The sequence below is a fragment of the Zingiber officinale genome, chromosome 8A (genome assembly GCF_018446385.1).
Source record: "Zingiber officinale cultivar Zhangliang chromosome 8A, Zo_v1.1, whole genome shotgun sequence".
NCBI classification, from domain to species: Eukaryota; Viridiplantae; Streptophyta; class Magnoliopsida; order Zingiberales; family Zingiberaceae; genus Zingiber; species Zingiber officinale.
Window position 1 is genome coordinate 111,535,202 of NC_056000.1, and position 13,355 is coordinate 111,548,556.

The 13,355-nt window shown below is 44.8% G+C and overlaps 1 protein-coding gene across 1 annotated transcript; it reads right to left on the bottom strand.

Moving 5' to 3' along the window:
* Positions 1–10,075: 10,075 nt before the first annotated feature.
* LOC122009958 (beta-D-xylosidase 1-like) lies at positions 10,076–13,092 on the bottom strand. The gene is made up of 6 exons (XM_042566282.1): positions 12,662–13,092; positions 12,207–12,500; positions 11,857–12,124; positions 11,430–11,774; positions 10,931–11,344; positions 10,076–10,858 (listed from the first exon to the last, which is right to left on the bottom strand). The coding sequence occupies exons 1-6, from the start codon at positions 13,079–13,081 to the stop codon at positions 10,257–10,259; spliced, it is 2,343 nt and encodes a 780-aa protein (XP_042422216.1). The 5' UTR covers positions 13,082–13,092; the 3' UTR covers positions 10,076–10,256.
* Positions 13,093–13,355: the final 263 nt, after the last annotated feature.

The following is a 13,355-nucleotide window of genomic DNA, read 5'->3' on the forward strand; positions in this document are numbered from 1 at the left end:
ACCCAACTTTGAGGAAATTGACGCTCAAGGAGCATTTTCAAGGTTTTTGGGAACCTTTGAAAATGAAATGGAATATTTACTCCTTGGAAGAGTAAAATGTGTCATCATGGAAAATGATGATGTTAATTTCAATTGGCACAATTTGGGAAAATCTAGAGAACTCTTGAGGAAAAATGAAACATGCCAAGATTTGAGGATAAATTTGATCTTTAAGTGGCATGGATGAATCTAGAGTTCAAGAAGTGTCAAAATTAGGATTTTGGCATATTAGGGCAATCAAGGGTTAAAGCTTAAGTATTAGCTAAGGCTAAGGATACTTAGATAGGTAATCTAGGTATGTCTTATTCATGCTAAATCTTGCCATAAGTATTTGCCCTCACATGTCATGACATCATATTTAATTTTATCATTTGATATGTCATGATAAAGCTTAGGTTCTTTATATGTCATGCTTTAGTTAAGTTTCAAACTTTATGCCATGACATCATGACATTGGCACATGCTTCTATTTATGATATTATTTCATGCCATGTCATCATCTCTTGCATTAATGATCAATTTAAATTGATTTAAGGATAGAAACACAATTTGATATTGAGATCAAATTGGTATTTAGAAAATGCATGAGAACTTAGCCTAAGATGACCTAAACCCATATCTCACATCAAAATTGACTTGGAAGTGTTTGATACACTTTAGATGTGTGTGAGATATTAGGATCATGAGTTAGGATCAAGGTGCATAGTTCTTGTACCTAGATGAGCCTAATTCAAGAAATTGAGGATCATAGGGAAAGCTTATGTACAAGTCATGTACATTTAGCCCTAAGATTGTGGTCCTAAATTAAAGGGTTAAAAATTATTTCAAAATTGATTTGAGAAACCTTGATGAAGTCATTCTAGTGATAGCATTCATCATTGAACATTGTGATACAAAGTTTACTTAACTTTGAACTATTTCAAAGTCTTTTGAACTTTGTATCAAGATTGAAAAATGAAAGTTATTTTCATAGAAAACTATTTTTCCTTGATAGTATATGTTATGAGGAATATATCCTCAAAATTTTATAATTTTTGGAATTTTCTGGAATTTGTTGTGAGTTTCTGAATTTCGGGAGAAGGAAATCAGAACTCGAGTCTGTCCAAGGCTGGATCGGTCACTGGACCGATCCAGGGAAGGCTGGATCGGTCTGGGGACCGATCCAGAGGGGTTCTGATCGGTCCGGTGACCGATCAGGCGTGCTGAATTTGCTGAATTTCGACTGTGGTCTGAAATTTCAGCTGTGGGAGTTGAGTTTCGGGTTTCTAAAGGTTTGAAACTCTCCAAGACATTGTTGGTGCAATGGTCAAGGGGGAGTTGACTTTTAGGGGGAGTTTTTAAGACTTTTGAGGATCAGTGATATGGGATTGTCACTAAGTTGAGTGTTGAGTTTAGTATCAAAGGGGAAATTAAGGGTTTCAATGAAAGGTATGAGACTTTCATTAGGAAGAAACTCTTGACCTTGATTCCCAAGGGGAAGAAACTCTTTTTGATGTGTGTCAAAAAGGGGGAGAGATGCCCCAAGGGGGAGAGTGTAGGTTTTGGAAGAATGTTCAAGGAAGAACATTGGAAAACCTAAGTTAGGTTATCGGGTTAACCTAACTTGATTTTGGATTTTGTCAAACATCAAAAAGGGGGAGATTGTTGGTGCAACCTTAGGTCAAGATTGACCTGACTCGAGTTGACCTGACTCGAGTTGTGTTTTGATGTTTGACGAGAAGAGAGTTGTATTCTTGATATTTGACAAGAATAGGTGTTTGGGAGATTGTAGGTGCAACCTTAGGTCAAGGTTGACCTGATTCGGGAAAAGTCCAAGCAGGGAGCTTGGCACGCGAAAAGTCTGACTTGATTCGGGAAAAGTCCAAGCGGGTAGCTTGGCACGCGGAAAGTCCAAGTATGGAGACTTGGCACGGGAAAGTCCAAACAGGGAATTTGCGGGAAAAGTCCGTGAGTGAAGCCAATCGGAGAAGTCCCGTGAGGAAGCAATGAGAAATCTGGTGAGTGAAGCGGTGAAAATCCTAGTAAGTGAAGCTAGGTGAAAGTGGAAGTCCGGTGAGTGAAGCGGGCAGTTGGAAAGTCCAGTGAGTGAAGCAGGTATTGGAAGTCCCGTGAGTGAAGCTAGAACCTAGTGAGTGAAGCCAGGCAGATTGGAAACCCTGGTGAGTGAAGCTAGGTGAAAGTCCTGGTGAGTGAAGCCGGGCAAGGGAAAATCCAGATGGATCAAGGGTGATCGGACATCTGGTGTTGAGAAGGTCAAGTAGGTCAAGGGAGTGACCGGATACTTGACACAAAGAGGAAAGTCCAAGTGGGTCAAAGGGATTGACCGGACACTTGGTAGGGAGTCTTAGCAGGTCAAGGGAGTGACCGGATGCTAAGCATGATGTACCAACAGGTCAAGGTTGACCGGATGTTGGTTTGGGAGACTTGGGACTTGGTTTGGGCAAAAACCAAGCTCTGGATCGGTCACCGATCGATGATACGCTAGGTATTTGATCGGTCACGACCGATCGATAACAAATGTAAGGCATGCATCGATTTGAAGGCTTCGGACGGTCCGGGACCGATCGATGGGCTGACGGTCCGCAAGACCGATCAGCGATATCCTCGATCGATCGCCGACCGATCAGTGACGATCTTGAGGAGCGAGGAACCGATTAATAAGCCCGACGGTCGGACCGATCGTGCCATACCGATTGGTCCCCACGACCGATCGAGCACGATCGAGCTAGCGGAGTTGGAGAAAGCGGTCGATCCGTGGACCGATCAGGCACACCTCGATCGATCCGTGGACCGATCAGGCACTAATGCGACGCAACGACTATATTCCTTCGTGTTTTTTCACGGTATAAAAGAAGCTACGTGGCTTCGCTTCGCCATCGCTTCCTCTTTAGAACTTCATTATTGTGCTCTAGAGCTTCGCCTACCGCTATCGAGCTTTCGAGCTTCGCACTGAAGCTTCGCGTGAGCTTCTCGATTGGATTCTCGTCACTGCTGCTGGTGTGAAGCATCACTCCAGTCAACAAGAAAGGCAAGCAAGTGTTTCATATTGTCTTTTGCTTTCTTGTATCTGTTGTACTCCTATCTTGCTTGTGCAAGAAACATTGTGGCGAGGTTTCTCCACCCAGAAGGAGTATATTGTATTAGCCGGTTCTCCGGGGACTCATCCACCGACGGATTGGTAGGCTTCGTCCACCTTACGGACACGCCGAGGAGTAGGAGTTCATCTCCGAACCTCGTTACATCGGTTTGTTTGAGGTTTGTCTTCTTTCCCTTTCGTTTCTGTGTTTATTTTCCGCTGCGCTAACACGTTTTGTAGAAAGAAACGACGATTTGGGGTCGGCTATTCACACCCCCCTCTCTAGCCTCCGTACGAAGGATCCTAACACTGGTGAGTGAAGCTAGACAGTTTGGAAGTCCTGGTGAGTGAAGTCAGGCAAGGGAAATCCAGATGGGTCAAGGTTGACCAGACATCTGGTGAAAAGTCCAAGCAGGGAGCTTGGCACGGGAAAAGTCCAAGTATGGTGACTTGGCACGGAGAAGACCAAGTTGGAGACTTGGCACGGGAAGTCGGAGAGAGCTCGGTAGCTCGGTAGCTCGGTGGCTCGGTAGCTCGGTGGCTCGGTAGCTCGTTCTCCGGATGAAGTCGGAGAGAGCTCGGTAGCTCGGTAGCTCGGGAGCTCGGTAGCTCGGTAGCTCGGTAGCTCGGGAGCTCGGGAGCTCCGTAGCTTGGGAGCTCGGTAGCTCGGTAGCTCGGTCTCCGGACGAAGTCGGAGAGAGCTCGGTAGCTCGGTAGCTCGGTAGCTCGGGAGCTCAGTAGCTCGGTAGCTCGTTCTCAGGACCAGGTAGGATTTAGGGCTGGGAGCTCTAAACCTGGATCAGTCTGGAGACCGATCAGGAGAAAATGCCGCAGAAGCAAAAGGGTGGTGGATCGGTCTATGGACCGATCCACATCCAATCTGATCGGTCGCCACGACCGATCAGACCATCCTCAGACCGATCAGGTTGTTGTCTGATCGGTCCAAGGATATGCGATCGGTCTGCTGACCGATCCACAGTTAAGATCATTGTGCATACGCTTTCTCTGATATTTTCTGATTCGCACTTCTTTTTGCCCATATCTGTTTAACCTTCTGCTGTGAGTCTTTTGGAGATACAGGTTGCAGGTACCATACCAGTGCTTAGTTTCAAATTAAGCCTCATCAAAGGAATGAGACAAAGGATCTTTCCACAGCTTTCTCTGCGTCAAATACATTTGAAGCAGCAACGGCTACAGGTTGCGATTGGCTGTGTTTCTGACAGTGATCAGGCGACGATTGGCTTAACTCCTGGTGATTGGTTCGAGCTCAGAGGCACCAGTGAAGACCGTGGTTCTATTGGTGTGAGCTCAGAGAATCAGAAGAGGAAGAGAAGCGATTGGCGAAGCCGTAGCTTGCAGCAGGGATTCGGTGCAGGTTGGTAGCGATCCGGTGCAGGCTGATCGAATGCAGAGACATAAGAAGCAGTGTATGCTGGAAAGAAAATAACAACAAGAAAAAAAACAACAAGCAAGAAAAAAAAGGTGTGTGGGTTTCGGTTGAGAGCTTGTTGTGCTCTTGAACTCTGTCTTCATCATCTTCGTGGCTGTGAGCTTACTTCGATTTCCTTTGAGGCACTGTGATCTGTAAGTCTTGTGTGCTTCATTTTAAAGCTGTTCAAGACTTTGTGGAGAGGTTTCTCCACCGAGAAGGAGAGCTTCATTAGCCAGAGTCATCCGGGGTGTGATCTACCGAAGATCAAGGGCTCGCCCACCTTACGGACACGCAGAGGAGTAGGGGTAAGTTATCCCCGAACCTCGTATATCCGTGTGTTAGTGTGCTTGTTTCCTTCTTGTTTTAGTTTCCTAATTCCGCTGTGCTAACAAGTTTCTTTGTAGAAATTTGTGTTTAAGTTTTTAAGAGGCTATTCACCCCCCCCCCCCTCTAGCCATCTAAGATCCTAACAACCATTACTTGATACTTAGTCCATTAAATAAGATTGTGCCCCTTCAGATGGAGAAGATCACACGCTCCTAAATAATTTCCTATAATCATCCATAAAGGAAGTTTGATCTAGTCATCCGCAAACAAACTCATCCGATGTGGAGGAAGACACTCAGAGCCAACGCGCAAGTTTGTTTGCATCACTTACAAACCAGTAATGGAGATCGTGGAATTTATTTATAAATCCCTCTCCCACTTAGTTATTTAAGATGAAGATTTTAACATGCACACACACACATCACAGCAAATAAATGTAATAAATATGAAAAAATAATATTCCAACTATTATGGCCTCTTCTATCACTGTCCTCCGTGTGCTGCCAGCCCTAGCAGTTGTCAAAACTAGTTTCCAGCCCTAGGGCTCATGTTGTCATGCCCATCGAGCTTCCTTTTCTGCTACGCCTCTGGTCCTCAATTAGCACCACGCCTCGCAAGGATACGATCCGCGACAAAAATAAAATTTTACATATATCGATCCTATATTCCACAAAAGAATGTACATAAAGTCTAGATCGAACAAAATGTAAAATCCTAAAACTAATACAGCTCCTGCTGTATTTAATAAATACAATCATGCACACACATAAAATGCCCTCGACATGTCTGAGGTCCAATCATACATAATCACAATAGGTCATAATAGTTGGAGCCTGCAACCACAGAGTTAATCTATTTGCACATCCTACTATTATCTTGCCTAAAATATGTATGACATGTGTATAATTAAACTAAAAACCAAACACACAGAGGTATAACCTAGCTCTGATACCAATTGTTGGTTGCTATTCGTAATACCGTCCTAGTTCCCTTGTACAAAAATTTGTACAAGCATAGAACTATCCTAGCTATCCATGTGCTCTACTGAAGTTAAATTTGGATTGCAAACGATGCTTAACATTATTAATCCAAATTGTCCTTCAGAAGTTAAACTTGGATTGGAAACGATACTTAACATTTTTACTCCAAGTTTAACTGATGTGATCTTCCTAAGTTAAATCATATTACAGAAGTTAATCAAATATCTATTTCAAAGATCGGCTTCCAGGTTAAACATGGCGAGACACTAGGCTTTCTTGGATATGGGATCATCCACCACTTCCTAGACAAAGCCTTTAAAAGAAAACGGATATTTAACTTCTTACAGTAAACTAGGTTTAACTATAGAGACCTCAATAGAAACACAATATCGAAACATAAAATTGAACAATCAAATCGATAACAAAAATGATAACTAAAAATCGATAACCTCTTGTGTTTGGTTTTTCAAGATCTATACAAAAGATGAACTAGTTATGATGTGGAAACTAATAACTAGTTATACCTTTTGTAGCTTATAGACCTCTTGATCTTCTATTGTATTCCTCTCCTTCTCTTGGACGCAAGATAAAATCCACCCAAGCTTCTTCCTTTGCTTCCAAGATTCGAACACCAACTAACCTCTAAGGGATGCTAGACAAGAGAGGTTCCTTCTCTTCTTCTTCTCCTTAAAGCAACCGACCACCAAGAGATCACCAACTAGATGTCGCCAACCACCAAGGAAGAAAACAAAAGGAGAAGAGAAAAGGAATAGGGCCAGGCACCAAGGATTGGAAGAGAGGAATAGAAGATGTGTTGTCTCATGAGGCACCTTTCCATCTCTTTTATGATCCTTGGTTTTGGCAAAAAGGAAAGTTTTAAACATAATTAAAGCTTCCTTATATTCCTTGCCAATGACTAAAAATGAAAGTTTTAAATCAAAAAATTAAAACTTCCTTTTATGCTTGTCATGGTCGGCCATATACTTGTGCTCCAAATAAGGAAAGTTTTAAATATAAAATTAAAACTTACTTATTTGTTTCCGGTAAGAAATTTTAATAAAAAAATTTCTCTTTTAAATCCCTTGTTGGTTATAAAAGGAAAATTTTATAAATTAAAATCTCTCTTTTAAAACATGTGGATGGTTACAAAAAAGGAAAGTTTTATCAAAAATTAAAATCTTTCTTTTAACTACAAATAAGGAAAGATATCAAACTTTTCTCTTAATCCTTTGTAGAAAGCTATAAAAGGAAAGATTTTAAAATTTAAAAACTCTCTTTTAAGATCATGGCTTCCATAAAAGAAAAGATTTTAAAATTAAAACACCCTTTTATTTTAATGTGGTCGGCCACCTAGCTTGGGCTCCAAGCTTGGTCGGCCATAAACTTGGCTCCAATCTTTGGCTTGTCCGACCCTAGCTTGGGCTCCAAGCTTAGCTTGGCTGGCCACCATAAGATTGGTAAGAAACTTGGCTTTAAGTGGATATAAGGCTTTATAAATAAGAGGCTCCAACAGGGACTGAGAGGAGGAATTCCGTGTTCGCTCCGAACACCCAACTCAAGTTCATCAATAATAACTCATACCACTAAAGAGTTATTATTGCACTATCGCACCAATCCTATATTACAATATGGGCTCATTTTTATCATGAGTGCATTAATCTCCCTATATTTAAGATATTGAATGCCCACTAATTAAATGAGTTACTGACAACTCACTTAATTAATATCTAGCTCCAATAGTAGTACCACTCAACCTTATTGTCATGTCAGACTAAGTCTACCTGCAGGGTTTACATGACAATCCTTATGAGCTCCTCAAGGGGGCATCATCAACCTAGATTACTAGGACACAGTTTCATTCTATAATCAACAACACACCATATAAATAATATCATTTCCCAACTTATTGGGCCTATTGATTTAACAAACTAAATCACACCCTTTGATAAATTAAAGAAATAAATATTAAGTATACATGCTTGTTATTATATTATGATTAAGAGTACGTACTTTCATAATAACAAATGTTTTGTTCTTTTATGTAGTTAGTATAAAAAGAAACTGCCTCAAATGGTCATGTTCAATATACTCATAGTGTACTAGTGTAATTTTATAGTCAAGATAAACTAATACCAAATTACACTACAACCACTCCAATGGTTTGTCTCATTATATCTTGGTTGTGAGCTATTATTTATAATTTATAAGGAACTGATAACATGATCTTCTATGTGTGTTCTCACACCATGTTATCTACAATATAAATTAAATGGACAACTACACTTAGCATAAATGTAGACATTTAACCAATGTGATTCTTATTTCAAAATAAATATTTATACAAAAGCTATACTTTTAGTATACACTCTAACACTAACTTCACTCATTAGGGCCCGATTTCACTCACCAGCACTTCCACCACCTAGCTTCACTCACTATGGTCCGACTTCACTCATTAGGACTTCCTCCACCTAGCTTCACTCACTAGGGTCTGGCTTCACTCAACAAAACTTCTACTTTGTCTAACCTTTGGTTAGGACTTACCTTTGCTAGTCATCTAGTCCTGACTAGACTTCTCTCTCTCAAACATCAAGTCTTGTTTGAATCAACCCTTGGTCAAATTAACCAAACTTAGATATATTGTCAAACATCGAAACCCTAGAGGTCGATTGTACCAACAACTAGTGGCAGTCACAGCAGCATACGGGAGGAAGAGAAGAAGATTAAGGATTTAGAGAAGGGTTGTAGTAACATATAATATGACACTAGTGGCAATCGCAGCTGCATACGGGAGGCAGTCGAGCCAGTACGAGGGGTCGCCTCAACATCAAGGGCGAAGGAGGCAAAGAGACGGGTCGATCTACCATGGTTGATCGCCTCAGCGCCGGGATCTGCCGCTTGATGAAGGTGGGGTTGAAGAGATTGGGCAGTGTGAAGGGAGCGTGAATGAGGCGAAGAGATTAGGGCATTTGCTGTTTGACGAAGAGGTGAAGGAATAAGGTGAGGAAATTTTGCCCGTAGTCTTGGCGGAGGGAGTTCAGAGGAGAGTTCGCCGAGAGGGGAGAGGGCAAGAGATGAGGAGATGAGTACGTACGCATGAGAGGGATTCAGGAGGAGAAGACTATGTGTGAGAGGGGTTCGGCAGGAGAGATTTAGGAGAAAGGTGGGTGCCAAGTGAAATCTAGGGCTTTTCTACTCTTTAGTTACATCCAACAGTTCAGATTTCGATGAGGGCTTGACAATAGACAACATTTAAAAAAAAACATTGTCTTTGACCCATAAAAATCACTAATAGACAATGATTTTTAAAAAAACGTTGTCTATTACTTAGAAAATAAAGACATAAACAATGATTTTCAATAAAAGTATTGTTGAAAAAAAAACAACACTTTGACAAAAAACGTTATCTTTTAAGTGTTGTGTATACACTTTTTTCTTGTATTTGTTTAATCCAGAGAGATTAAAGTTTGCTAATGATGATAGCTTAATGAAACATTGTAAAAATCTCGAAGAAACATTGAGATATAATGGCAAGTCGGATATTGATGGAGATGATCTGTATATTGAGTTATCAATCTTGAAATAGTCTTTACCGGTGGAAGCAAAAAGAGCAATAGATGTTTTGAATTATCTGAAAAATATAAATGATTGTTATCTAAATACTCATGTTGCATACAGAATTTTATTGATTATATCAATTACAGTGACATCTGCAGAAAGAGCTTTTCTAAGTTGAAGTTAATTACAACATATCTTCGATTAACCATATCACAAGAAAGATTAAATCGATTAACGATATTGTCTATTGAAAAAAAATAGTTGAATATTTTGATTATACAAGTTTAATTGATATTTTTACAACTAAAATAGACAGACATATTATATTCAATTGATTATTGATTATTGATAATATTTATCTTTTTATTTGATTATATTTTGTAATATTAAATATTATTTAACTTCATATTTTATTTTATATATTATAACTTACTAAAACATAATAGTAATATATATGGTACTTTTATAGTTAAAATACTGACATATATTGTATTAAATGATTATAGGTAATATTTATTTTTATTATATTTTAAAATATTCATATTATTCAATTTTTTATTATATATTTTACAGTTTTTTTATTTAAATCGGTACGGCCCTGCTCCCAGGCAAAGCGTCGTCAGAGATACAGATATAAATGGACAATTTGAGACGAAAGAGTCAGAACTTAACTGCTTCGAGATTGAATATTGAAAATGAAACCAGCTCCGCCAAACAATCTTACTTCACTATATATGTGCTTATTTTTGCAATCGACACGATTCAACAATAATTGACAATCTGATCCCGCGCCCTTCACCTTCGAGGCAAATTATCTAAACCGCCACTCATCTTGCAGTCTCCCCTACCACTGCAATGAGTCGCCCTGCAACGACAAGGTGTGCGTCAACTCGCCGATCTCAAAGCTGTGGTCCCCCAGGGGAATTCGTCGGACCCCGTAGACGTCCGCCACCGTGAGATCCGTGCACACGTCGAGGCCCAGGGCCACCCTCACCCTCTCCCCGGCAGCCACGTGCACCTTTTCGAACGCGACCAGTTGCCTGGCGGCGGCCGCGTGCCCGGCCGGCGGCCGCCAGTACACGAGCACTGCGTGAGCGCCGTCGCGATCGCCGGCGTTGGTTACGTCGACGTGGACGGGAACGGCGAGGCCGTTGCATCGGGCATGTTTGACCCGGACCGCCCGGTTGGTGGTGGAGTTGAGGCTGTTGAGCGGATTGGTTTGGGTGCCTGCCAGCCGAACCGAGAGCCGGGACGGAGCAAGGACCAGCGAGTGAGTGAACACGCTGTAGCTCAGGCCGTGGCCGAAGGGGTACACCACCGGGCCGCTGTAGAATCTGTACGACCGGCCTGGATAGCCCGTGGAAGGGTTGGCCCGCATGGCCATGTCGGTCATTGCGACTTTGTCTACGTAGAATTGAGGGTACCACGTCACCGGAAGTTTACCGCCTGAGTGATAACGGGAACAGCCAAGCATTAGTGTTAAATTGTGAGTGGTCGAGAGCGGTTATTGTTAATAACCTGGATTATGCGCGCCAAAAATGACGTCGGCGATGGCGGCGCCGCCGGCCTGGCCGGGGTAGCCGGCCCACAGGATGGCGGCGACATTGGGATCTGCCTCAGCAAAGGAGACATCGAGGGGGCCGCCGCTCATGAGGACGAGCACGGTGGGACCTTTGGAAGCCTTGGCTACCGCCGTGATCAGCTCCTGCTGCCGGCCAGGAAGAAGGAGGTCGAAACGGTCCCGCCCCTCGGCCTCAATTGACAGGTCAAGGCCCACCACCAGAACGACCGCGTCGGCATGCCTTGCCGCCTCCACCGCGGCGTCGACGGGCTGCTCCCCAGCGCAGGCGACGCTGGTGCATCCCACCGCATGGACCGTCCTCGCGTAGCTAGCGATGCCCTTCAGCGGGCTTGTGTACGCACAAGGAATGCCTATTTCATCAAACAGTCAGAAGACGGTAAATTATGTTGCGAATTGAGTTCCCAATGGCTTCTGGGAGTCGGAGAGTTCTGTTACCGGCGTAGTTTCCGATCATGGTGGCAGTGGCATCCGAGTTGGGGCCGATGACGGCGACCGTTCGTAGGCGGGAGGGTGATAGCGGGAGCGTCTTGGCTCGGTTCTTGAGCAGAACAATAGCTTGGCGTGCGGCCTCGAGTGCGAGACTCCGGTGCGAATTGGAGCACAGATCGCTCAGACCGATGTCACGGAACGGCTGATTTTCTCCATCGAACAGGCCGAGCCTCATCTGCACAGCCACAGTGTGCGTCAGCGCGGAGTCGATGTTTGCCTCGCTCACTTTGCCCTGTCTCAGCGCGTTCTCCGTGTACTGCGCCAGAAACGGCCCGCAGTCCAAGTCCAACCCTGAAAGGAAAAAACAATGAAACGTAGTCATTGGTTTCGCGACGGCATTTTGTCAAATGCGTAGTGGACGACGAAGGGGTACCGGCTTTGAGCGCGTAGGCGACGGCGTCTTCGGGTCTGGAGCCGTAGTGTTGTGCGTTGTAGAAGACGCCGACTGAGTCACAGTCGGAGACGATATAGCCGTTGAGCCTCCATTGGCCGCGGATGGTGTTGCGGAGGAGGTTGGGATCGGCGCAGCTGGGGACGCCATTAACTTGATTGTAGGAGCACATCACGCTCGCCACTCCGCCGTCGAGCACGCACGCCTTGAAGGGCACATTGTACGTGTCCTCCAGATCTTGCTTGCTCACCTTAATTTAAAAAGCTCCAAAATTAGGATCGGGAAGATGAAACCGAAGCGGGCGGAGGAGAGCTGGTCGATGGATTGATTACCTTAGCGTTGAAATGGAAGCGATCGTAGCCTTTCCAGTTGTCGAGGTCGTAGGCGGTGTAGTGCTTGCAGCAGGCGGCGACCTTGAGGCGGGAGAGGCCGCGGTTGCCGCCGGAGGGCTGCTGGAGGCCGCGGACGTAGGCGGCGGCGTAACGGGCGGAGACAGCAGGGTCCTCGCCGGGGGTCTCCTGGCCGCGGCCCCACCGCGGGTCCCGATAGATGTTCACATTGGGGCTCCAGTACGTGAGCCCCGCCCTTCCGCTGTTGTACAACGCCCGCGCTTCATCTGACACTACCTGAGACAGCAGAAACCATACACAATTGTACAACTATTTTTGGTGAGGGAATCAAAACCCACGAACAATTGTACAACAATTCTCTATTTGAGAAAAGGGGGAATCAGAACTGGCAGCCGGTAAAGGTGAGAGATCTCGCGAGTGGGGCTCATTTCACATACCTTGCCCATGAGCTCCCAGAGGGAGGCATTGAAGGTGGCGGCGGAGGAGATGACCTGCGGGAAGCTAGTGGCGGAGGGGTAGTCGCCGCCGAAATGGACGCCGGGGCTGACAGCCACGCCGTGGAGCGCCTCCGACCACCACTCGTAGCGAGGGATGCCGAGCCTCGGGACCCCGGCCGCATTGTTCACCAGCATCGCCACCTTCTCCGCCACCGTAAGCCGCGCGATCAGGTCGCGCGCGCGCTCCCGGATCGGGCGCCCCGGCTGGCAGAACGGCAGCGCCTTGGTTGCACTGCCGCGCCCGCAGGCGAATGCAGCCGCCGATCCGCCGCCGACGAGCGCAGATGCGGCGAAGGCCACGGCGAGAAGGAGAGAGGGGAAGATCAGCGAGGAGTTGGAGATCGCCATCGGCGGAAGCATGGGTGAGGAGTGGAGGTGAAGGTCGAGGGGTATAAATAGTGAGGGAGGAGCGTTGGATGCAAGATGATTGGACGGTCGCGATGCGAGATGCGGCCGTTGGAATGGGAGGGAAGCGATGAGGCAGTTTGTTCTGGACAGAAAGGATTGGTTGGCTATTTTGGGAATCCCGTCGTGCCAAAGCCTTCCGTCCGCAGTCGATTCCGTGCTTTACGATTCGGGCAGAGGCTGGATGAGTATCGTGCTATTTTGCAAGTTGCTCAGATATATTTTTTTT

Bases quoted from the DNA above. Each gene is read 5' to 3' on its own strand.
- LOC122009958 (XM_042566282.1), bottom strand. From the start codon at position 13,081: ATGCTTCCGCCGATGGCGATCTCCAACTCCTCGCTGATCTTCCCCTCT. The intron at 11,775-11,856 runs GTACCCCTTCGT...TTTTCCTTTCAG, and splicing joins CGCCTACGCGCTCAAAGCCG to GGTTGGACTTGGACTGCGGG. The intron at 10,859-10,930 runs GTTATTAACAAT...GTTATCACTCAG, and splicing joins TTTTGGCGCGCATAATCCAG to GCGGTAAACTTCCGGTGACG.